Source organism: Caloenas nicobarica, chromosome 13, assembly GCF_036013445.1.
Source record: "Caloenas nicobarica isolate bCalNic1 chromosome 13, bCalNic1.hap1, whole genome shotgun sequence".
Classification (NCBI taxonomy): domain Eukaryota; kingdom Metazoa; phylum Chordata; class Aves; order Columbiformes; family Columbidae; genus Caloenas; species Caloenas nicobarica.
The window spans coordinates 2,799,104-2,823,461 of record NC_088257.1 but is presented as its reverse complement, the minus strand read 5'-3'; the positions used below and the strand labels follow the sequence as shown (position 1 = coordinate 2,823,461).

The window sequence follows — 24,358 nt, the reverse complement described above, 5'->3', positions numbered from 1 at the left end:
ACAGACACGTTCTTATTTCTTTTGCAATTCACGCCGTCCAGTTTCCGATCTCTGCAAGTCACAACATTTTGTGAGGATCTCAGAATCTCCTGTACTGCAATGAGAACTATCCCACTGAACAAGTTAACAGCACTATCCAAAAGGAAAAAAAAAAAACCACCACCACCACACCCTGCTCTGTTATGTCCCTGCACATAACAATAAAACACAGTAAGGAATAATCACCATTTATCTTGATATGATACAAGGAGGTAAGTGAAGGCTCCTGTGTGTGCAGCAGTATTTATCTCCTTTGAATATTTATTTATATCGTTTGAAGCTGTTCCTTAACAAAGGACTCGCTGGATTCATCCCCGACCTCACGCACCCAGCCGATGTTGAGGCGCCTCAGGAACCTCTGGCCTACGCTGTCATGGGCTTTATCAGCTCTGCAATTCCAGTGTTGACTCAGTATAAAACAATTTCTATGTTTTCTGTTCAATTCAAGTTGCTTGTTACTGTACGTATCCTCCAAAAAGGCCAGGGAGTGAATCCATCTCCCATCAAAATGACTATTTATGCTTCATTCAAACTGTATCTCTGCCACAGAGTCCCCTTGAATCAGACAATCAGAAGCATCAGAGCACATCATAACCGTTAAACATGGCACAGGAACGTTCTGTATAAAGCAGAGGATTAGTTTTATTTCCAGGCATGAGAAATTTAAGACCAAATTTCCCGACAATACAACTCATCTTAAAAAATAAATCCCATCAGCATGTGGCACCACTGTTTCTCCTCATACGGTTTAATTTTTTTCCAAGTGCAGTCAAACAGAACAGGGTGAACGGCACAGCAATCACCTCACATCTGTGGGACACACACAGTGTTCCTACAGAACGAGTCAAACAAACTGGGAAGCTGACTCCACGACCCATAAAAACTTCAGAAATTTTCACTGTATCCGAAGTTAAGAGACAAAAATGTACAGTACCAAAGAGGAGAATAAATTCCATTAGGCACGCTGTTAAATGGGATAGTAGGAAAAAATACAGGGCTTTGAACAAGCCATTGGAAGCACAATAGAAAAGTTAAGGCATTAATGCAGGCTCAGTATCCAGCCAACTATGTTAAGGGCATCTGTGTGTCAGTGGAGTTTTTCATCTGGAGGAAATCTCTTCTTCACCTGCAAAGCAAGAGGCAACTTAATTATTCCTTTCCATGGAGACGATTTACCCGTTCAAGACCTGGTTGTAAACCACAACTATTTCCATTCACAAATGCACTGAGAAATGCTCAAAAAACAGATAATTAATCTATATAGAGCTTTAAGAATAATCTCTACTCCCTTGCTTTCTTAGCAGTTTCATTTGCAAAGTTACTGCAAGTAGATTTAGTTACATTATAAGTCGGTAGAACAACTATTCTACTATAAAGTTTTCAACGCTGTAACAGCATCCAGTCATTTGCACGACAGCTCTTCTTGCACGAGTGGAGTTCCTGGTCCGAGAACACAGACTAAACTGACAGATTTAAGGAGAAAAAGCAGCATTAGATCCAATTGCTTAAAAGAGGCTGCAGCCCACATTGCGTGTTCTTACACACTGCCATCCAAACCATTCCCTTGAATCGCAGGGACACTGACTGGAAAGCCCAACCTGCTGGAATTTGGCACAGCCCAACCCGGTCAGCATCTGCACAAGCCCCTCACCAGGATGCAGTAGCCCCGTGTGTGCATTTTCAGCCTGCTCAAGTAAAATGGGTTTTCTTTTAGACTATCCTCATTTTTAAATATGATCTCTCCGCTCCAGGAGTTAGTATTTAATTCTCTTTGCATTGTCCGTGCTAATCTATCCAAACCTCAACTAGAAGAAGAATGCGAGGCGGAAAAAAAAGCACAGTGCATGCACCTTGAGTGCTGGAAAAGTACATCTTAAAAGCCAAAAATAACTGATCAAAGAAGAAATGGTAGCTATGTGATGGGATTCCATGCAGTGTCAGAGAGATCCATCCCAACTCCTTCACAAAAGTAATTCAAACAGGATCATGGAGAACAGTATGTCCTGTAATAGTACATTTCTAACAAGAATGAACATAATATTTAACTATACTTGAGGATTATTATAGGCTTTTACCTTTTTAACACATTCTTTTTCATAAAGTTCTTTAATTTTAATCCAAAAATTAAGCCAATGAAATCAGATCTATCAAAGGTTAAAACAAACTGCTTCATATAACACAACAGCATGTGCTATATAGGTCTCAAATTGTCCATTAGTAAGTTTTCAAATTATAGCTCCTTACATAAACCTTCTGGCCATTGCACAATGCATTCGTTCCCTCTCTTCCTTGGTACAAATCTACCTCCAGTTCTCTGGAAAACCCTTCACTGAAAGGGAGGCAGAAAGCCCCAGTTCTTTTAGCAAGCACACGGAGTCCAGGAGTCATTTGTCATCTCCAGCTTGTCCTTGCTGGTCGCACACATTGATCAATCAGAACGAAGCCGAATTTTTATATCCAAGGCATCCCCTTGTCCAGATAGCTACATTTTAATTCCAGATCCCAGGCGACTGAATCATCCTATGAGATCCATGGATCTGTACGCCCATTACTAGAATACACTGGTCTCTGTTTTAGCTAACTAATTATGAGTTAACACACAAGCAGTGAAAATACACCTAGGAAATGCAGCTTGACTGACTTAGCTAATTACAGGGTTCTGCTTGAAGCCGGGCCAAGTCTCCCTTTAGCTTCTGCTTGTTGCTGAAAAGAGAGATCCAGACACACGGCCCAGCCTGACAGCACCGCGGGCCACACGAAGCCTCTTGTGGAGCAGCAGAGCTTCGCTTCAGGGCAACGCTCAGGATGCTTTACAGACAGCAGTTAACCGAGCTGTAACATGAAGTGTCATCTGTCTGCTGCTATTGGGCCTCGGTAAACAGAACTTCAAGTAAGAACAGCAAGAGGGTGGGCAGTTAAACCTAAAAGGACAAAAAAACCCAGCCAAACAAAAAAATAGACAAAAAATAAGCATGTCTTACTATTCAGTTACCAGCATAAAATAATGGGTACTTCTTTCTACAGCTACCATTCATTTGAACTTCGGCCTCCAAATGCTGCTCTTCTAGAGGAACCTGAAGTTGTCATAGCACTTTTAGCACAACACATTGTATTTTTGCTGGTCATGTCAGAAAGCACGACCATGAACTGCAGCAACGGCATTCCAATAGCACTACCCAGACAGCAGCCACCAGGCTCACCCATGATTAAAACTGCACACAGGCGATCATTAAAACAATCCAACATTCAGCTGTCAGCTCAGCGTTAGTGCCTGACATGGACAGGAGATAAAGAACCAGTGAACTGCAGTTCTCACTTTTGAGCTCTCGGCTGAACTGGGCAACTCTACATTGTGTTGCCTTGGAAGTCAAGACAGGTCTTGGATGAAACAGCAGTAGGCTTGAGGAGAGTTTTAACAATTGAGAAAGATTAGGAAATCCACTTATGCTAGCTATTAAAAGACACCCCAGCATGATTTTTTTTTTTTTGGTAGAAAGAAATGTACTGTTCTTACAACCCCCTGCATACTGAACACAGCACCACATGACATGACAGCAGAGAAAAATAACTGTACAAGAATTCAGTCTGAGCTTTTCATGGTATCCAGTCAAGATTAACATCCAAAATATGTTTTGTTCCAGCCTATAGAAAGATTTCTCCTGCAAAACAGCTTGCAATTCTGAACACGCTGCTTACACTACAGTTCAAATTTTCCTGAAGCTTTTACATACTAAATACATTAATAAATCTGATTATACTCACCTAAGTCAGTAAATTGCAGCAGAGGACAAACATCCTTAAGGCCAGTGTGCTCTAAGATACCAGATTGTTTCATTGGTTAACTGCGGCCCAAAGAGAGGGTTGAGTTGAGCCAGAATCGCAATCAGCCAACTGCAAGACAAAGCCCCAACCCAAAACAGAGAACATCAGCCACATGAGAAAGCTTACGGTCATGGAAAGGCTTGTCCAAAGCACAAGTACCATCAAAGAAAAGACAACTTTCAAGAAGGACTAGTACCAAATCAAAATTTTACTCAAGCTCATACACAGATACCAGCAAGGAAGATCTGGTACTGAATGATTCTGCAACTGAAACAATAAATCGTCCTGTTCAATTTAAAGCAACACAAACCCACCTGACAGCATTTCTCTTGTACTTTTCCTTTGACGGTAAAGTGCTTCGAGATATACAAAATGCACATACCTGTGGCCTCAGAAGATAGAAACGTAAGAGAGACAGACCTTTTCTCACTGCCTTTGAAGCATCCTTTAAACAAAAACCTCTGAGAAACATACCCTTTCTCATCTGCTCTTATTTTCAGTGTACAACCACCTACCCTTGCAGACACAGTATATTTATCAGAGATTGAATAAAATGTGAATTGAAACCTGGCAGAGAGGTCAGGAAACAGGGACTTGCAGCAAAAGGGTACGATGCTACAGGAGCACGAACAAGAACAAAACCAACAGGACACCAGAGCCCAGGTCAGAGCAGCTCACAAACCAACACTGCAGGAGCCGTGGCCAGAACCAAGAGCAAGACGAATGTAGCTTGTGGAAAACATCCAGGAAAGCTAAACAGAAATAAATATTCCACTGTTAAAAGATACATTTGCTTTGTAAATATTACAAGTTCCAGGAAAAGCGATTGGTCCTTCCATGGATTTAAATCTATGCTAAATACTAACTATATAAACACATTTAGTGAACACACTGGCTCATCTGTCTGCTATTTCCAGAATGCTTTGTAAGGAGGAGAAAAAGCAGAGCAGCTTTGTAATGGGAGCTGCCGCAAATGTATCAGAGAGCTCAGGCAGTCATGGAAAATTCCACACAAACCTTGATGCTGTGACCAGCAAAGCAAGTGCAGCTCTGCCGAGAAGTGGCGACAACCGCCAGAGGCAAAAGATGCAGGCCAGACTCAGAGAAAACACATCGATCCTCTTAAAATTCACCAATATTTGTTTCCAATGGCGCTTTCAGTTTTGCACAAAGTAGGGCTCTAGTGAAACCAACATGCCGATCAGCCTATCAGTCATGCAAGCCCTGGAATCCACGGCAGGTTCTACAAAGCTATTAAAACATCAGCCAGACATCACCAAGAGGAGCCCATAACCTTTAACTTGACATGTTACTTTGCTATCCAAAGCTACGACAACAATGTCTTTTGAAACCACGTTAATAATTGTTAAATTTACTTAAGGGGAAGAGCAAATTGGTTCTTAAAAATACCACGGTGTTTGTTTTGCCAGGGTTAATCTTCAGATACAAAAGGCAGATAGAAGGGGTGCCAAAGCGCTGTGCCATCTGCCTTCAGCATCCTGAGTAACACCCGTGGGAGGACAGGAACACCAAAAGCCTGTTAAAGCACATTATTCCCTTTCCCACTGCACAGAAGGGAGGAAACTCTGTGCACAAATCTCTCACCTCTCTCTGCTTCCCGAGTTCAGCCTCAGCGTGGCTGTGAATTAAATGAGCTGGAAGAACATTCGGAATATCGATGTGTCTCAGTGGTATAACTGTGCTGTTTTCAAAAGCTGTTTGTTGAGACCATGCTGGAAACCGAAGCTCTGAGCCCAGGGGTATTACAGGTCAGCTGCACATTCCTCCTCCCTGCTCTGCTAGGGCCTAATAATTTAAACTGAAACTCCACGACTCCTCTGTGTTCAAGGTGAGAAATGGAAAAGCTTTTCCCACGTTTTGCTCAAGCGATGCTGCTTTATACAATAATCACAACAATGCAAAACAAAACGTGGTATTCACAGCAAAACAAAGCAAGTCTCTGCATCCAATGTGTAACGTTCTGCAGTTGCTAAAATCAGGTATAGCATTCAAGCCACCCACAGGTCCTTAAATTCTACCAATACTACTTACAACAGTTAATTACCCGGCTCGAGACAAGGAAATTAAAGTCCCTTATGTTCTACCAGGAAGATTTTTTAAAAGGTCTTTCTACCATAACTGCCATCTGTCTGTGCTGTGTATTACAAATTAAGGTCCTGCTATCTCTGTTTAAATGTCAATTTGAAAAACCAGATTTTAATCCTTTTCGAATCAGCGGCAAAAAATACCATTTTTCAAGGGCCCTGTCCTCCGTTAGGAGAATATCATGGTACTGTTTCAGGAACTGCTTTGTAAACAGCAGAAGAGATTTAGACTTAGACAGTTCCTTACAACAAGGTATAAACTATAATTTCTGCAGCAGTAACTCCTTATATTTTTCTCAGGTTCCTGATGCTCATGTATTCTCCCTCAAAAGGCTACTGGGTACAATTTCTGTACGCAAATTATGCACTTACATAGGCAAAACTTTTCCATAGAACAACCAAATTAACACCATGTGATCAAGATGGTTATTCAAAATGATCGCTCTTAAATCTAAACAGAAGAAACAGCTTTAAGTTGAAATTTGATTGACTTTAAATACAGTTAGCACAAATTTGGTTTGATGCAAATCAATTTGTCAACCAAGTGGTGTCTAACGAAGACAGGAAATTGGTTTTTCCCTATTTTCAACTGGAAAGGTAACCCAGAGTATGAAAGTAGGTTTAGCAGAGTTCTAAATAGCTCTAAAAAGAAGTAGATAATAGCGGCAGCCACCTACTAAGGATACATAAATACAGCAGAACATACCTAAGACAACACAACAAGTTATTTTAACCTTAACATATCCAATGAAGAATCCACAGAAATAATTCTTCTGGGCTTTTTTCGAGTCTGGTATGCAAAATAAGTCTCTTTATTTAGTCACCAAAATTAAGGTCTGAAATTTTTTGCAATACTGCCCCCCCAAAAGGAAAAGGATATTGCAAGAACAAACTTACACGTTTGAGGAAGGAAAGGTTGAACAAGGTGACCTTTCAAGGTCCTTTCCAACCAGGGCTATTTTACGATTCTATACCAAATTCACAGAAAAAAAAAAAGACTGTGTGATAAGGCAAGTTCTATCTTGGAACATGAGGAGAAAAATCTGGGTTTTGTTGTTTTCTGAGAAGCAGACACTAAGCATGTAATTTATACAGCTGGGTATAATTACTGATGGTTTAAGACACAGTAAGATTTTGCTGCTTCTCCTTTTTCAAGGTGTAATTGGAGAAAATCAAAGGTAATACAGAAAACAAGTCAGAGCCCACAAGATTATAAAAGAACCCCCTCACAGGACATGCAAGAACAGATTATAAATCACATTAATGACACTAGACTTCCAACAGGTCTGTTTAGGTACAAAAAACCCCACCCCAAACAAAAAACACCCCCAAACTCACTAAACTTACAAGTGAAATATCACTGTATATTTGAATAGTTCACAGCGTTCGGTCAAAGTTAAGAAATTCTACAATAAATACATTACACATCATAACCCAAAGGATTCTGCAGATGCCATGTGGCCTCGCCTTCAAGGAAACTGTCCTTCTTGGAACAAGAAAGAAAACAAACCCTAAGCTTCAAGGATTTTAGAGGAGTAGAACATTTCCGTTAAAATACAGAGTAGGAAGCACTTGAGAACTTCAAACTTAAAACCAAAACAAAACCAAAACCACTATGGCTCCCCCCCCATTTACTGTAACCTCCTAAAAATGAGCACCCAGTTGATTGCCCTTTCTTAGCCAAACATTCAGGACCTACCACTAGACTGGGCTGCCACACAGGCGGTGTGTGGGCAAGAAGGCCTTCATGGCACTGGAATTCCCAAATTTCCATCCCAAATTCAAGTTGCTGGCACTACAAAGCTCTTCTCAAGTTTCTACATCTGCTCAGCAAAACTTCTTAAAACTGTCCTAGATAAAAAACACAGAACCAAGTTCACTGTACTTTTACAGTTATCCAGAAGAGCAAACTCTTAAGACTTCACATGTCAAATGCTCTGAATACAAAAAAAAAAAAAAAGACCTCACCCATATAAAACCTGAATATCACATTATTAAACTACATCAAACCTGCACGTGCCACAGGCCAACCCAACATGGAACCGAAGAGGCCTCTCCAGGAAGGTGCCAACACTGATAAAATGGCTTTTGGCTGCCACTTCTTCAGATGAGTCTTGAGATTAGAGATGCATTTCCCTAAATATTCACGTTAAGGTCCTTAGAGTAGCATAAACAATGCCTAAATACTTCAGGAATGTAGAAATACTACTTGGGTTCAAGTGGAACTCTGGATAATGATTTTATTACAAGTTAGCCCTGAAGACCTAACCAGATTTTTACCAATTTACTCTCCATAACAAATTCTTCCCAAACACATTTCAAAGTTATTTCTGCATAGCACCCTCTTCAACAAGATCAGTCTCTACAGTCTTAAAAAAGAAAAAAAAAAAAAAAAAAAAGAGAAAACAACCACCACGGTTTCTCTTGCGGACTTCAGCTAAAGCTTGACAAATAACAAAACACCAAACGGGGCACGAGAAGTTCATCAACAAGTCATTTTGCTATTTCTACTACTTCTCTTACAGAAAAAGCCTCAAAATATAATGTGCATTTAAAAAGAAACAGTCCCAATATATCAAAGCAAAACAAGTTTGTTACAAAAATTGTGAGCTATCAAAAACCCCCACATAGAAGGTTTTCCGCCCACTGCCCCACCACATTTTGGGAATATATTCAACCAAACTAAGCAAAACTAATCAGTAGGTCTAAATTAGTTTCATTTTAGAAAGAAATGAATTCTACAACTGACAAATTGCCGTTATACTTGTGAGTGAATAAGCCAGTGAACTGGAAAGGAGTAATAGCAACACAGAGCACTATTCAACAGAAGACAAGAGGAATCCACGTTTGTTTTCATTCCGTATTCACCAACAGGCTAATGTTTTTTTGGCAGGTCGAAAGTCTTTCAAACTAAGAATTCTAAGAACTGTACATGTGTCTAAATCTCTGATGCATTTTAAAAGCTACTTCCTACATGTCTCGAAGATTTTTTAAAAAAAGAACTTTTGATTACATCAGAATTGTGCCTTGATTGAGAGGCAAGACATTATTTATACTTACAACAGGTAGCAGCAAACAGCACATGTCACCAGCATTGTGTTGATAACACTGCAAAAAGGAAGGAGAAAAACAGCTGATGAGGTGTCATGTTGTGACCGACCACAAGATCCGTAGGAAAAACCACCCTAGCAAACAAGAGCAAGTTTAACTTTGATCATATGGGAGGTGACTCAACGCGGATGTTCTAACTTCTTCCAGCTGAGTAAGTGGCAGCTGAGACTCTGCAGAACTGACAGAGCTCTGGCAGACAGAGGTTATACAGATGTGCTCAACAAAAATCACTGTGAAGAGGAGAGAAATCTTAGGCAGTCACTGTCCTGGCTCCATTTCACAGGCACTTCCACCAGCAAGTTAGTAAACTATTGAAGCTGGGTATTCTAATGCTAACAGCAAACAAAAAATATTTTCTACATTCACGAAATCCTGCTTACTTCAGTATCAAAATATATCTTTTAGTTTTATGTCATGAATGAGGGTTTTGCAAATTGAATACAAAATGAAATCTCAAAGCCACTTGAAATTTTATGTAGGATAAGGTTTGTCCTTTCTTGCCAAAAGGAAACTGTGACAGACACCATAGTTCAGCTGAAATGAAGCAAGAACAAAGCAGCTCTTGAAATGGAAAATGGTTAAAACTGTAGCTATACACACACATGATTTTGAAAATGGAGGAAGGAAATGAGATTTTCTAACAGTGATTGTGAGTGATTTGTGCAGCTCATTAAACTTAGTAGCAAAGTGGAGGGTTTTCAAAGTGGAGGGTTTTTTTCTTTTCTTTTCTTTTCCAATTATAAAAAAGGATTTCCATCTATGTATTTCCCCTGACCCAACTGAGTAACACAAACTCATGCTAGGTCAGTAATTTCCAGCCCTTGTGTGACTTGGATAACGCTAAGTATTTTTCATCTATTAACACACATTCACCTTGTCAACTTTCAAAAAAATGCCACAAGCTAACACAGCCTGCACCAAGCTTTGGGAACCCCTCCTTTCCAAGGAGTTCCAAAGTCATTGCTTGTGAGTTTTAAGGATAGGCCTAGAAGACGTATTTCTAAGCTGTTTTTAAGGACAGGCAAATTTTGAGGCACAAAACACACTTCGGGTTTGAAATTAAAGGAGTAAAATATCAGACCTGAATAGAAGAACTTAGGGAAAATTCCTCCAAGTTCAGATAAACATCTAACAGAAAAGACAGTTAGTACCTGTGAGGCAGAGGGGATGTCAGAGAGAGGAAGAGAGATTTAGTGGTCATTATCTCCTAGGGAAAAGAGAAAGACAAAAACTTGTCTACTTTTTAATCCAAGCAGCTACAATCACTGCAGGAAAAAAATCCCTCTGCCCAGATGCCCCATGTATGTCCTGGGGCACCACAGCTACGAGGCCACTGGTGGGCATTTAAGCACAGAACTGAGGTTTGTTACAGCCACATTTTCAGCCTTATCCAGCGTGAAACTAGACGCTGGTGGAGCAAGTTAGAAGAGTTCAAGAAAAAAAGAAAAAGAAAGAAGTTGTTGCTCAAACACCGTCTAACTGAACAACAGATCTCCTTGCCACAGGACGCTGGGTAGGTTTACAGGGCTTGAGGGAAAAACTCAGAACCGGGAGGGATTTTTAGGGCGCGGAGACACCGCTCCCGGCCCTGCGCTCCGGAGGCCTTGCAGGATTTCGCTCCGGAGGCCTTGCAGGATTTCGCTCCGGTTCCCACCGCTCGCCGGTCTCGCCCGGGCCTCGGCCCCCCCCGCCCTCCGCGCTGCGCCAGAGCGGCCGAGGGGCCCGCAGAACCACTGCGGCAGGAGCCAGCGGCCCCGGGCCTGGCGGAGCGGCCAGCGCGGCCCACACGGCGGCGGGGGAACGGGGAACTCGGGAGGGCCGGAGCCGCAAGGCCGCTGCTGCCTGCCGGGCCCGCAAGGGCACAGCCCATCACGACCAGGCCGCCGGGCACTCCTCACACACTCTCCCGCTACTCCTGAGGGCTTCCCGCCGCCCCCCGGCCACTCACCCGCGGTTGGGCCCCTTGGGTATGAGCCACGGCAGGACGCCGCCGACCAGTCCCCAGAAAACGCTCATGACGATGATGGGCACCGTCAGGCCACCGTACGCCATGGCGGCGGCGAGAAGCTGCTCGGCCCGGCGCGGCGCCTCCCGCTGCCCTCAACCGGCCGCAGCGCCCCGCCCCGCCTCCGCGTCCGCCAATCAGCGCCCGCTACGTGACCGGAGCCCGGCGGGCGGTGACGCACCTGGCAGCGCGACGGGCGTGCGCGCCTTGCCCCGCCCCCACCCTTAGCTCCGCCCCCGATCGGCCCCGCCCTCTCTTAGCTCCGCCCCCCGTGCTCGGCTGCTGCTCCGCCGGGTGACCCGACCCGGGGCCACCGAGGAAAAGGGGGAGAAGCAGCTTTGGGGTGAGGGTGTAGCTTCTACTGGGGTAAGGGCTGGTTCTGAGCTCATCAACAAACTGGGCAGATGGAGTCCTGCTCGTGCGTCGGCTCAACGGCCGAGAAGCTCCCTGGAAAACAGCCAAAGTGAACCAAATGAACCCCAGGGACCCTACAGCACCTTGGCTGCAGATGAACAAAAACCTTAATGTGTGGATGCATCAACTGCCAGGGATAAAACCTCTGAACCTACATAAAAGCAGTGACATTCAAAGCCCACCTTCTAAAGCAGCCTTTGATATTAAGGCCTATAAATGATCCCAGAAATGCAAATAAAATTTTCCTCGATTCTCAGCATCCCGCAGAGTTTTTCAGGCAGGAACTGAATTTCCTCCCTTCTACATCAGCAATTAGAGGGGCATTCACCAAGTCAGGAAATTAATTGCGGAGCTGTTCTCAACGTGCTGCAGCAGCCCTCAATTATAGATGTACAAAGCTCTAAACAACTAGTTTCCACTTACAGAAAAGTTCATCCAAAATAGCGTTAGCAGCAGCATTGAGTCTGCCTACCCTCCCACCCTTTTCAAACTGGTGAGGTGAACCCCCCTTCCCAACCTCTAGCATCAATGTGAGACCCCCAAGGCACCACACGGCACTGCACACATGTCTGGTGAACCTCTAAAACGTCACCCTTTACTGCCAAATTCATAAGGTGGTTGAAAAAAACGTAATTTAAGAGAATTGCAGAAAGAGATTCATGGCCGGAAATAGCTTACTTCAAATGTCTGGGGAAACACTAAAACTATATAGTTTACAGAATTAACATGTTCATTTAAAACCATGGGCACATTTAATAGTTAATTATCAGTGGAAGAGACAGAGGAGCAATGGTCATTAGGTGCATGTTTTCAGGATTGTGCTACTCTTTCTAGCATTGGTTGAACCGTTCCTTTATGGGGAAAAGAGTCTTCAGTTTTCTTAAAAGTAAAAAAAAAAAAGTGTGAAAAGCTTTTTAATTTAGTGGAGGTATTTTTTACATAGCAAACATCAAAACATGAGAATGAGTAATTAAATGCTAACCAGACACACCATATCAAGACATTCTAAAGGAGAAGACACAACAATAAGTTTAATTTTAGCAGTTCTTTAATGGTGTCAAATAGGAAACCATCTATTCTTGCATCTTTTCAATTGTTTCTTCCTTGTATTTGCCCTTCTCCTTGCCAACCTGGCGAGATTTGGCTTTACGTTCCAAGATCTTTTTGCGATCTTTGTCCAGTTTTAGCCTAGTGATCACCACCTAGAGAAAGGACAAATAATTTAGTGTCTCTTCAGTGTTAAAACACAGCAACTGGACAGAACTGTGATAACAGCACGGCCCAGAACGATCGCTGCTGACGGACTGCGACAACGTACCCAAGTTTTATTTCCACAGACCATCTAATTTGGTTTGAGTAGAACAGAGGTACTGAATTGCCTTCTGTGTTTCAAAACACCAAGCTATGTTAATTTTTCTGAATAAATTCAGGGATCAGAACATACAGGCAGTTTTTTCAATGCACAGCCATAACGTCTGGCCAAACTGAAGAGCAGCCAAATTTCTATCCACCTGCATAACAAAATAATTAATTTGAAGTAAATCTAATTTCCATTACACTGCTCAAACATGATGGATACCACCTCCACTTAAACACAGTGCGCAGCTGAGTCTTATTTCCACTACCACAAAGGCAAGTAATAGATCATGATTTTAGCTTCTCCACATTTTAAGCAATGACACCTAAATTTCGGAACACAGGCAAACCGTGCTGCTGCTAGTCATGATCGTATCACTTGGAATAACCAATACATCTGCATAAACTACAGGCAACAGTAAAAGTTCATGCATCATAGTGACTCATGCAAAGACAATTTAAAGAACACATCTGCTATTGAACACTTGCGAGGTAGCTGGGCAGTTGTCAGGTATTACTAACGCAGACACATAAAGGTAATTTGCTACCAGAGCTTCAATGGTATTTCCCAACAAAGCAGCAAGAAATTGAAGCTCTGGTTTTCAGCCCTCAGTGCTCTCTGTGCACTGCAAAATGGCAAAGAAATAAACGCTTTGATATTACTGAAAGGAGTACTTAAAAAATACAACTAACAATCAAATCCTAGAAAAAACAGAGGCTGCAGCAGGGCTGCACACTCTTGCTCAGTTCCACCATGCATTCAGGTTTCTCTTAATTGTAATTAATTCCTACCTCCTTACTGAGGAGAGGCAGAAACCGTTCATTCACCCGACTGCAAATTTGCAACAAACAAAACATTCTTCTGTTCCTTTCGCATTAATAACTAGAATCTTTATCAAGGTCCGATTCCAAATTAGAAAAAAACTTTCATGGGAGGACCAGCACAAACCTCAATTTCTTCCACTGCTATTTACGCCACAAGTAACATGTGCACAGGTTCCACTGCAATGTCACCTTGTCCCTCAAATATTATTACTGCACACAAGTCATTATGTTGTTTTGGAATAACTCTGCTCTCACTCTGCTGAACACACCAACTACTTACATCAGAAAACCTGTTACAACTGGATTTCTTCCACCAACACTTTGGTATGCGTGCCCACAACGCAAGGCTGTAGCAGACTCATTTCATCTGCTTCAAACCAGGTTTTGGCTGGTGGTTCTGTTTAGTTTGAACTGTTCTCCTGTTATGATCTAAACAGGCTTTGCCTGGTTTTTACAAACTCGAAACACTGTAAATCACTTCAGGATCAAAGCAGATTCAGACGAGCTTAGCTCACAACAGTCCACAAGATCAAATCACAATTCTGAGCATCTATCTGAACATTCCTAGGGCCTCCATCAGTGCAAACACCACACAGCAAAGAGGAAGGATTGCTCTGAACCATCTATTTTGTGCTTTAAAAACAAGCTCTTCGAAAAAGTACTTTAGCAAGACCACAGTCTCTAGCAGCTTCTCCACCAAATAAGCCCTAGAAATATGGAAGAGTTCTTGGTTTGCACTGTCCCTTCTCTCCCATCATGTCACCATAACATTTCCTTGTTTATTACCCCCCTACGCTGTACTATTTCAGCCCATTATTCCACATGCCTTAGCAAGGTTCTGCTCATGTCAGTAGCAGCGTCTTCATTTTCCAACAAGGTTTCCCACATGTCAGATCTCCCATCACGCGCCGTACCTTGCTGGGATGGATCCCCACGTGGACAGTTGTGCCGTTGGCCTTCTCACGCTGAACGCGTTCAATGTAGATGACATATTTTTTCCTGTACACCTGGACCACCTTGCCGATCTGCTGGCCTTTGTAGTGTCCCCGGACAACCTAAACAGGACCATGAGATGCACATTGTCCCATACTTCAAAACCACCCCTTAAACAATTACCGGACCTTGAGAAACACTGTCTAACTATCCCAATAGAAAACCAGAACCGTACAGGTTGAAATCACAACTCTGCTCTTTGTGTACAAAGCCACCAATTACTTGGCAATTTCAGCAATCACTAAAATGGGAAATACAATGGATCAGAACCGTACTTTTATCTAATTTTCCCCACAATAAACCCCAATGAAGAAACTATCTTTTCAAACAGAAGGACAATGGTCAACTTTAACAGCTTAACTTTGGATTCATTTCTAAAGTGATCTTTCAAATATCACAAGTATCCAACAGTCTGTAAAAGAGAAAAGAAACGATCCTTTGTTTTGTGCTTTATTGTTAAAAACCTTTAATGCAGCACGATAACACATGTACCTAAAGTTGCCAGTACACTTGTGTTCCTTGTGTTTTCCTTCTCACTGTTGTGATCTCAAGAAACACTCGACAGGCCAAGTCTACGACTAAATTAACTTGTATTATTTCTGCCAGACTCAGCAAAGCTGTAGCATCAATTTGAATTTGTCTAGCCCTTCCTTTTTGCACAGGCTGTACAAGAAAACCAAAACCCAGACAAAAGTTCACATGAGACAGTACAACTTAAAAGACAGACAGTGCATCTACCTGGACTTCATCGTCCTTTCGAATGGGCATAGACCGGACGTTGTATTTCTGCCGCAATTCCTTGGAGAGCGGGGAGGACATGATTTTTCTTCGAATGTGAGAAGGCGCATTGAAGTGGCGTTTGCGGTTCTTGCTGCGGTCTGAGGTCACAAACGGGTTGAACTTCATTTTGGCTGCATAAACAACAGTTTGAGAGATGCTTGTAATTCACACACACTGTGCTTTATCACCTACCCACACAAAGTATGCTAGGACATACAAAAGCAATTTTAACTACTTTTAATCCCACCCCCGGTTCATATACCTTTACAAACCAGACTTCAAATAAGGTTTGAGGTTTAAGCCTCTTCCCTGACCGACAACGACCCCGCAACTGACAGATCTGCTACATACATGAACATCAGGCCATTCTTTCTAATCCAAAGGTCACTATTCTCAGAAGTCAGGACACCCAACTGACGAATGTTCATTTTTCACTGTGGCATACACTGCCCTTGTGTATAAAGCAAATGTATATTTTGGACTCTCAGAGACAGGGAGCTCATCCTGCATAGGTATCTCAAATAAAGTATAATGCCTGACTCAGAAGCACATTTGTAAATCCATTATACCTTTGGTCTTCTCTGAATCTTAACAGCCACGCTACAGTTGTCTGTTATCACACAGAATCACAACATGGTTGGGGTTGGAAGGGACCTCTGGAGATCACCCAGTCCAACCCACCTGCTAGAGCAGGTTCACCACAGCGGATCACACGGGGTCATGTCCAGGCGGGTTTTGAATGTCTCCAGAGAAGGAGACTCCACAACCTCTCTGGGCAGTCTGGTCCAGGGCTCTGGCACCCTCAAAATAAAGCAGTTTCTCCTCATGTTCACATGGAACGTCCTGTGTTTCAACCTGTGCCCGCTGCCCCTCACTCTGTCGGTGGGCACCACTGAACAGAGTCTGGTCCATTCTCTAACACCCATCCTTGAGAAATTTATAGACACTGATGAGATTGCCTCTCGGCTTCTCTTCTCCAGCTGAACAGCCCCAGCCCTCTCAGTCTCCCCTCATCGGAAAGATGCTTCAGACCCCTCAGCATCTTTGTGTCCCTCCACTGACTCCCTCCAGTAATTCCTTGTGCTTCTGAGTTATGTTATGATTATGCCACCATTCATCCTGACTGACAAAGCCAGGTTCATTCGATGATGTTTTTTCTCTACTCCACAACACTCGGGTTCTATGCACTTGCCCCTCCAGTGCACACTACCCCGGGCACACCGCACATCAGCGAACCACACACTGCCTGACCTGCATTAACCAAAAACACCATTACCAAACACGGGACCGGAGTGCGGGCTCCCTCCCGGGCCCGCCCGCAGCCCCGGGGCAGGCCTGTCCCACCGGCCACCCCTGCGGCCCACACCGGCTCACCCGCCGCCTCTGCCCGACCCTGGGGGCCGGCGGGCCCGGGCCAACCCCGCTCTCCTCCCCAGGCAGCGAAAAGGGCCCGGACCATCCCAGCAAGGCCCGAGGCGACCGAGCCCCCTCCCGCCCCGCTCGTTTCCCCGAACAGGCCCCGCCGGGGCCGCCGCAGGAGCCCCGTCCCGCCGCGGCCAGCGGGGCCCAGCGCGGGGCCGCCCCGCGCCGGATGGCGGCGGATGGAGCCGGGTCGGGCCGCGCCGCCCTTACCCCACTGCTGCCGCCGCGACGGTCGCCCGGAAAGAGGAACTCAACGCGCTTCCGGTTCCGCAAGCGGCCAACGGGATGTCGCGAGATCCTGCGCGCGGAGCTGGAGCCACCTGCGCCCCCTGGCGGCCGGCGGCCACAGGTGCGGCGGGGCGGGCACCTGGTACCCGCCCGGGCACCATCCCCCCGTACCCGCCCGAGCATCATCCCCCAGTACCCGCCCGGGCACCATCCCCCGGTACCCGCCCGGGCACCATCCCCCGGTACCCGCCCGAGCATCATCCCCCGGTACCCGCCCGGGCACCATCCCCCGGTACCCGCCCGAGCATCATCCCCCGGTATCCGCCCGGGCACCATTCCTCGGTACCCGCCCAGGCACCATTCCCCGGTACCCGCCCGGGCATCATCCCCCGGTACCCACCCGGGCATCATCCTCTGGTACCTGCCTGGGCATCATTCCCCGGTACCTGTCCGAGCATCATTCTCCCCTGCACCCACCCGGGCATCATCCCCCGGTACCCACCCGGGTGTCATCCCTTGGTATCCCCCCAAGGTGTCATCCCCCGGTACCTGCCCAGGTGTCACCCCCCGGTGCCCACTCAGGTGTCCCCGTGTGTGTTCCTGCAGCCTCCGCTTTCACTGTGCCCGCAGTCAGAGCTGTTCAGCAGCAGCCTCTTCTGTCCAAATGCAGCTGCTCCCCGAAGGTGGGTGAAGGCACAGGAACCCCCACCCAGGTCCCTCCAGCCCAGCCCAGAGCTCATGACCCTCAGCCCAACGAGAGACCCGGTTCCTGGGGTTTCTGCCAAGTTCAAATTCCCCCGCCCAGGCCCTGCGCCCATGGGCACCACCACCTGCCTCCATAAACCAACTTACCTGCTCAAACTGCTTGCACTTCAGATAGATTTGGTGCTACTGCTTTTTTCTTTTCAGGAACAGATTAATTTATTCCCAAGGAAAATCATTTATGGCAGAATGGGATGCCGGTAGAAATGAACCGATCGCTCAGGTGAAGCAGCACACACCCTCGTTTGGGTTCCGGTTTATAAAGATTGGCTGAAAAAGTTTCTGGCCTGCTGAGAGTTGTACAAATGCCTTTCCCAGGGCCTTTGCTCATCTTTTATGCAAAGGACAGGACCTTCAGTACCTGGTGCTTCTGGAAACCTGAGTTCCAATCTGTACGTGATGTTAACTGGAAGATCTCTTCCTTCGTTAAGACGTGGTACAGCAGTGTTGCGGTTTAAGCTGAGCTGGCAATCACAACGACAGCTGCTCACTCCCCAAATAGGGGAGAGAATCGAAAGGGAGAAACTCATGGATTGAGATAAACACAATTTAATAAAATAAGACTAATATACCACTACTATACCTTCCCAGCCGCCCCACACCTGCGGGCAGAGCCTCAGAAAGACCTCGGCTCCCAGACAACAACTAAGGTGACAGTGACCTCTTACATTGTCTTTGTTCCAACTCGAAGACACTGGAAAGTTACTTGAAGAAAAACATTAACTCTGTCCTGGGGTGTTACCAGCTTGTTCTCAAACTAACAACTGTGCTAGCTGCAAAGAAGAGAAGTTTCTAACTGCATAAAGAAAGTTAACTCGCTTTCAGTCAAACCAGCACAAGTGGGCACCAACGCAAGTCAGCAATACCACAACTTAAAGGAATTCCTTTCTTAATGCAGTGCAGATACATAGTGTCCAAATTCACTGTGTTGTAACCCTTTACTATTCAATCGTTAATAATTTCCTCAGACACTTATTTCTAAATACTTAGTGAAGCAAGGCTAAAAGGAAATCAGAGGATGGGGGGAACAACATACAGGTTATTTTACATACCAAGTGGCACGGTGACTAAAGCCAAACCCAGCAAGTTCCAAGCACAGTCCACATACCTCTCATTAAAAAAAAGGGAGGTCAGAACACTTGGTACTGTTCAAAACCAAGCACTGAACGTCCAGACGTGACTCAGATCCCATTACAAAAGAGCCTCGTGTTAACTTTCTACACAGTGACCTGGCTTACAGCTATTTCATCATGTGATAACGCTTAGTTCATGGAAAGAATAATTTAAAAAGTTCCTTTAGATTGATTTTGCAATAGTAGTGCAACAAGAAGCCAATCAAAACATGAGTTTTATTTTTAATTATAGAACTAAACAGGCTAATATTTTATTAACATAAGGTTGCAAATAAAGAGAAATGCCAGAACTCCATTGTAAAAATGCAAACGTTTCGTACTTTAGACATTGTGGTAACATACGACAGGAGGACGTCCTCCCTCCCGGCCCCTCTCTCCCTTCTTCCAAGGACTGTTGAGAAAAACACCTCACTGACATATTCCATCTCAAGCTTCAAACAACCTCTCTAATGCAGATCCTCATCACAGTCATTTTCAGCCCTAACAGTTTGTGTATCGCACAAATAAAAAACAACCTTACATGAGAAATATTCAGAAATTAACTACAGACACCATCTACACTGCAGATTTCACTTTTTATAGAGTAGTTAAAAGCAAGTCTTTGATAAATCAGATCATTCACAAATGCTTGTCTTCCAATCTTTTCTTACCCCATTTCCATATTTTATTAAAAATAATCTTCAGCAGTCCACATACTACCTTAAGTGTACCTAAGCACAGCCTTCCCTAGAGCTAAAAGTTTTAACTACACCACTGCAAAGCATCCTAAAGCCACAAGTTCTCACTGTGTAATGGGGTGAAGCTTTAAAAGGACTTATTTAGACTGCAACATATACATGTTCTAAATGTTTTACTTCCTACAGGGATGTCTTTCTTGGAAAACCGCAAATACTTCTGTCAAAATACTGACTTGAAAGAGCAAAGTCAGGAATATGGATGAACACCTACGATCAATGTTTTTCCTTCCACTATGGCTTGAAAGAAATTTTGTTTGCATTGATGTTTAAAAGCACAACTAAGCACATTGTGTCTCTAGACAGTGTTTGAAAATAAAAGTGAAATCTAATGAGTCATGTCTGCACGGGGCAGGAACTGCCTCGGTGTCACATTTGGAGAGATGAAGAGCAAATTCTTCTGCAAACACACGACGCAGCATCATTACATGACCCAGGGCTGAAGGACAAGCTTGGACAACTTAGAGCAGGCCCAAGAGGCAGCCTTGGCTTGGCCGTACGCAAACACTTAGACCTGGTTTAGCGAACTAAAGCGTGGACTGTTTCTCCAGCAGAGTTTTGCCAGAACTTGAGTACAATTTGGTTTCCCCACATTTAGCAAAAAAACTAAGTGATTTCTTAGGTTGTTGCAGTGGACATGTTAGCAGACAAAGCAGCCACGCTGAAGTACGCACCTGTTATTTCCAAAAGAAGCCAAACAATTTCACTGGTCTGGTTTAGAAAACTGGCCTGGACTGCAGCGTTTGATTCAGATGGGGAGAGAGGCAGAAATAACACACCGGGCGACACAAGGAATCTGCAACCAGCTTTGCTTGTTTGCATTCAAGAAATTGTCTCAGGGAAGCAATTTCAGAAAACTAACAGTTCAAACCACTGCGCTGCAAAGATCTTCTCTTGCACAGCCCAGGAGAAGGCTGCACTGCTAAGATATTAAAAACGACACCCTTATAATCCACCAGCTTCACAAGCTGTGAGCGAAGACTCAACAAATTCAAGAGGAAAAACTAGGACGTTTTTGCGGTAAGCTTCAGCTGGTCACAGTGGATTAGAGTAAATCCTCCAGCCAGCAAGAGAAGCGACCGCAATGGAAAATCCCGGGTCCCGCCACCCAGCGGGTATCGCTCACGGACACACGGACGCACGCACCAAAATGAAGACAAGCAGCTCATTTTCAAGTCAATTTTTGTAAATGGGAAAAAAAAAAAGTATAAAATCTATCCATACATTAACAGATACAGGAAGTTACACAATCCAGTTTACACCTAAAAGTAATAGCAATCAGTCCATAATAAGAACAGGGAAAAAAATTCCAATGCTGTAATTTGTCCGAAGTCGCTACAGGGCAGAGGACGGCAGGGGAGGGTGGCTGGTGTGTGGATAAAACTGGCTACCTTCCCTGCTTCCAAAGCAATGAGACAATTTCAACAGACATGTATTAGCAATACTTTTGAAATGTATCTGACTCTAGCATTAACACTGAATAGTCAAAGATTCTTATTATTACAGCATAATGTTTGGATGCTTTTGCCTCCAGGAAAGGGCAGTTGGCAGTAAATATTATCCAAGGGAGATCCTGCACCCGTCTTCAAATTTACAGCATTGACTGAGTTAAAGATTTTTATTTTATGGTTTTTATCCATCTTGGAACACTTAAATTTGTGTATCCTTGGTTCAGACATTTACAAAGCATGCAGAGACTGTTACTACTCAAGAAACATTTAGGAGGCCGTGGAAAATGCGCTGGTGGGGTTTGGTCTAATTTCAGTGAACTCTCGTCTACCATCACACACAAGCCACCCCGGCAGGAGTTCTCCCCTCACGCCTCCGTTTTTGGGAGGCCCCAGAAGACAAGGCTGGAATGAATGGCCATGGGAGCTCAGGTACCATTTTAAGGAATAAAATAAAACAACTACTAGCAGGGGCCAGTACCTGTGGGTGAACAGTGTCAGTCTGGGGCTCAGAAAAGACGCCTGACCGAATTTTAAATGAAAAGGGAGGCGCCTTAAACCCTGAAAAGAGAGACCTCCTGTGTTTGACAGGTGTTTTCAATATACACACACAAAGCAAGACAGTAAGCTGTGCTCATCGTCTGCACCGTTTTTCTGAACACATACAATATATAACCCCTTTTCAAAATAACAATAATAATAAAGCAGAAGTGCAGAATCCAGACTGTTGGGTGGTCTGTGTTTAAAAAAAAAATATAAGAAAGAATAAAAGCTAATGCTGTAAAGACAACTATTCCCTTTCAAAGCAAAGGCCACATAAAACTGTGTTGCTCAGTTTGGTTTTTACTTCATGCCACCTGTAAACACAAGACTGGATATTCAGTTTCTGGGAAGAAATGAAACCACTTTTACATCCAGAGTAAAAGCAGGGCCCTCCGCTGCCTGGATCAAACATCACCCAGGAGAAGGTACCTGGGGGAAGGTTTCCCCTCCTTGTTTGCTCATTTCATTAGAAAGGTCATATCTGAACAAAAGAGCTTTCAATAAAAGCACAAACCATTTTTTTTAATGTTATTTCTGCCCTCTGTCTCTAAAGCTTACTATGGGGACTAACACTTTCCACTCCTCATCAACAGATACATCACCTTTTTGGCACCACGGGTGGAATTTCTTCTTAACGTATAATTTTGCCTTATACAAAAGTCGATTGTCTAATCATGCAAATCCAACAGAATTCCAAAAAGTGCCACAAGACAGCTCAACTCTTTGCAATCTACTACCTAATTTGTACACTGCCATAGGAACCTCCCAGAGAACAGACTGTCATCCTTACACAGATCTGACAGTGTATTTCATATATGGCATTTCAACCTCTCTTCCTGGGAGGAGAGAATCAAAATCCACACCCCGATTCCATTGATTTTTCGCTCTCAGAGCTCTGAAATGCATGGAGATTTCTTTGATTTGTTGAAGGTGTCTTCACTGAACAGCCTGATTAGAGAAAAACTCAACTGATTCAATCAAATAGAAAATAAAGACAAAACCAGGTAGTGGTAGGTTTCTCAATCTTTGTTCCTGTCCTTGGAGACTCGGGTAGTTTCACCGCTACTGCATTTTCCCCAGCTGGATCTTCTTCCAGGCCTCTGAAGCTGTGAAAATGCAGGAGTCGAGGATCCCAGCTACAGTAAATGTTCCTCCAATGATGGCACATATCTGAAACACACAGAAACAGCTTTGTCAGCGAGGGGGGAAACTTTTCCGTACCTTGAAATGGGGGGAAGGATGTTATTGCCCACTGCTATATCTGGAAGCACAGTATGAACTGCGTAATAGTACTGGGGATGGAATTACATGACAATCACTCAGGACTACTATACCCTACAGTGGAATAACTTAGTGCTGTCCTGAACTCATCACAGCCAGAGCCAATGGCAAATCCCAGCTCTGAGGAGCCCACAGCATCAATACTGCTCCTTTCTGGGCTGAGCTCCACCTAACAAAGCTTTCTAGAAGCTCTGCGTTGCTCATATCTTCCTACTACTGTTTTCCATTATAAATACCAGGGCCTTGTGGTCTTTTCCCTGTTTCACAAGATACAGCATTCGCAAACAGGCAAGAGACACTTCAATAGCATGTGAAGGACAGTGACTAAGAGAGACCCAGTGACACCTCCAGCCAGGGCTCTCTAACACTTTCCATTACAAGGGCTGCTTACAAAAGTGCTGCCAGCTTAACCCTTTGTGGGCTGAACTTTTCCATGCAAGATGTCTCATGTCGAATTACTTAAACACCAGTAAAAACACGCAACCATGTTCAAGAACAGAGTTAGGGAAAAAATTAATCCCCTAATTCACGTAAGAGCCTATTTCAGTTCTCAAGTGCTAGAAAAACCCAAATTCAGGAGGCATCAGTTATGGACTTTCCAACATGCTGCTTCAATTCCCTATCTCTGAAACAGGGACGATGCCAAACTTGCCTCCCAGGGAAACTGCAATGGAAAACACATTTGAAGGGTTGAATACCACGACAATAGGTGTCTCAGAGTCCTCGTGGAAACATCTGACTTGTACTCAGGACTGGGTTAATACAAACCACCTGCTAGTGAGAAGTCAAATACCGTGGGATGGGCAGAAACGCCGCTCGGAGGTGCCACCCCACCCCGCACATGGAAAGTATGATACACAATAATGTCACCTCATACCGTGTAACGGCCAAGGTACAGTTACAAAGGACCTGGCATTTCCTAACTCCCACATTTTTTACTTCGTAACTGTGATGCTCTTTTAATTTGGCCTTTTATATTGTGTAGGATCAGGCGGCTCTGAGAATAAGAGACAGAGGATCAGTGAGAAGGGGACGTGATACAGAACTCATCTCCTGCTGAGGAAAAGGGGGATTTTGCTGTCAGCTGGAAGCCAAGGGAGAGAGAGAGGGGAACCCAAAACCAGTAAGCCAAAGTAGCAGGGAAATGCAATACAACTGAGACAGAAGGGACCTACCGAGCTGTGTCTGCCACGCAGCCCTACACCCCATGGGCAAAGTTACAGGAGTAACGTAAGAGCAGCAGCGTTCGGCTGGGCAGCGAGTTAGTTAGCAGGGGCAACAGAACAAACAGTTCGTTAATGGTGAGCGAAGGCGGCAAGAAATAAAGCACTCATTTACATGTGTATTTATAGCCGGG

General features: G+C 44.2%; 3 protein-coding genes across 3 annotated transcripts in view; all 3 read right to left on the bottom strand.

Moving 5' to 3' along the window:
- Positions 1 to 656: 656 nt before the first annotated feature.
- On the bottom strand, positions 657 to 11,222 carry ATP6V0E1 (ATPase H+ transporting V0 subunit e1). The gene is made up of 4 exons (XM_065644430.1): positions 11,026 to 11,222; positions 9,027 to 9,074; positions 3,802 to 3,930; positions 657 to 1,165 (listed from the first exon to the last, which is right to left on the bottom strand). Exons 1-3 carry the CDS (start codon positions 11,127 to 11,129, stop codon positions 3,837 to 3,839), a joined length of 246 nt encoding a protein of 81 aa, XP_065500502.1. The 5' UTR covers positions 11,130 to 11,222; the 3' UTR covers positions 657 to 1,165; positions 3,802 to 3,836.
- Positions 11,223 to 12,526: 1,304 nt separating this feature from the next.
- RPL26L1 (ribosomal protein L26 like 1) lies at positions 12,527 to 17,147 on the bottom strand. The gene is made up of 4 exons (XM_065643961.1): positions 17,083 to 17,147; positions 15,409 to 15,581; positions 14,592 to 14,732; positions 12,527 to 12,698 (listed from the first exon to the last, which is right to left on the bottom strand). Exons 2-4 carry the CDS (start codon positions 15,574 to 15,576, stop codon positions 12,570 to 12,572), a joined length of 438 nt encoding a protein of 145 aa, XP_065500033.1. The 5' UTR covers positions 15,577 to 15,581; positions 17,083 to 17,147; the 3' UTR covers positions 12,527 to 12,569.
- Positions 17,148 to 18,439: 1,292 nt separating this feature from the next.
- Positions 18,440 to 24,358, bottom strand: part of ERGIC1 (endoplasmic reticulum-golgi intermediate compartment 1) — a 57,503-nt gene continuing 51,584 nt past the window's right edge. The window contains exon 10 of the mRNA XM_065644377.1: positions 18,440 to 22,890. Coding sequence (XP_065500449.1) covers positions 22,783 to 22,890 — 108 coding nt within the window. The 3' untranslated portion in view covers positions 18,440 to 22,782. The remainder of the gene's footprint in view (positions 22,891 to 24,358) is intronic.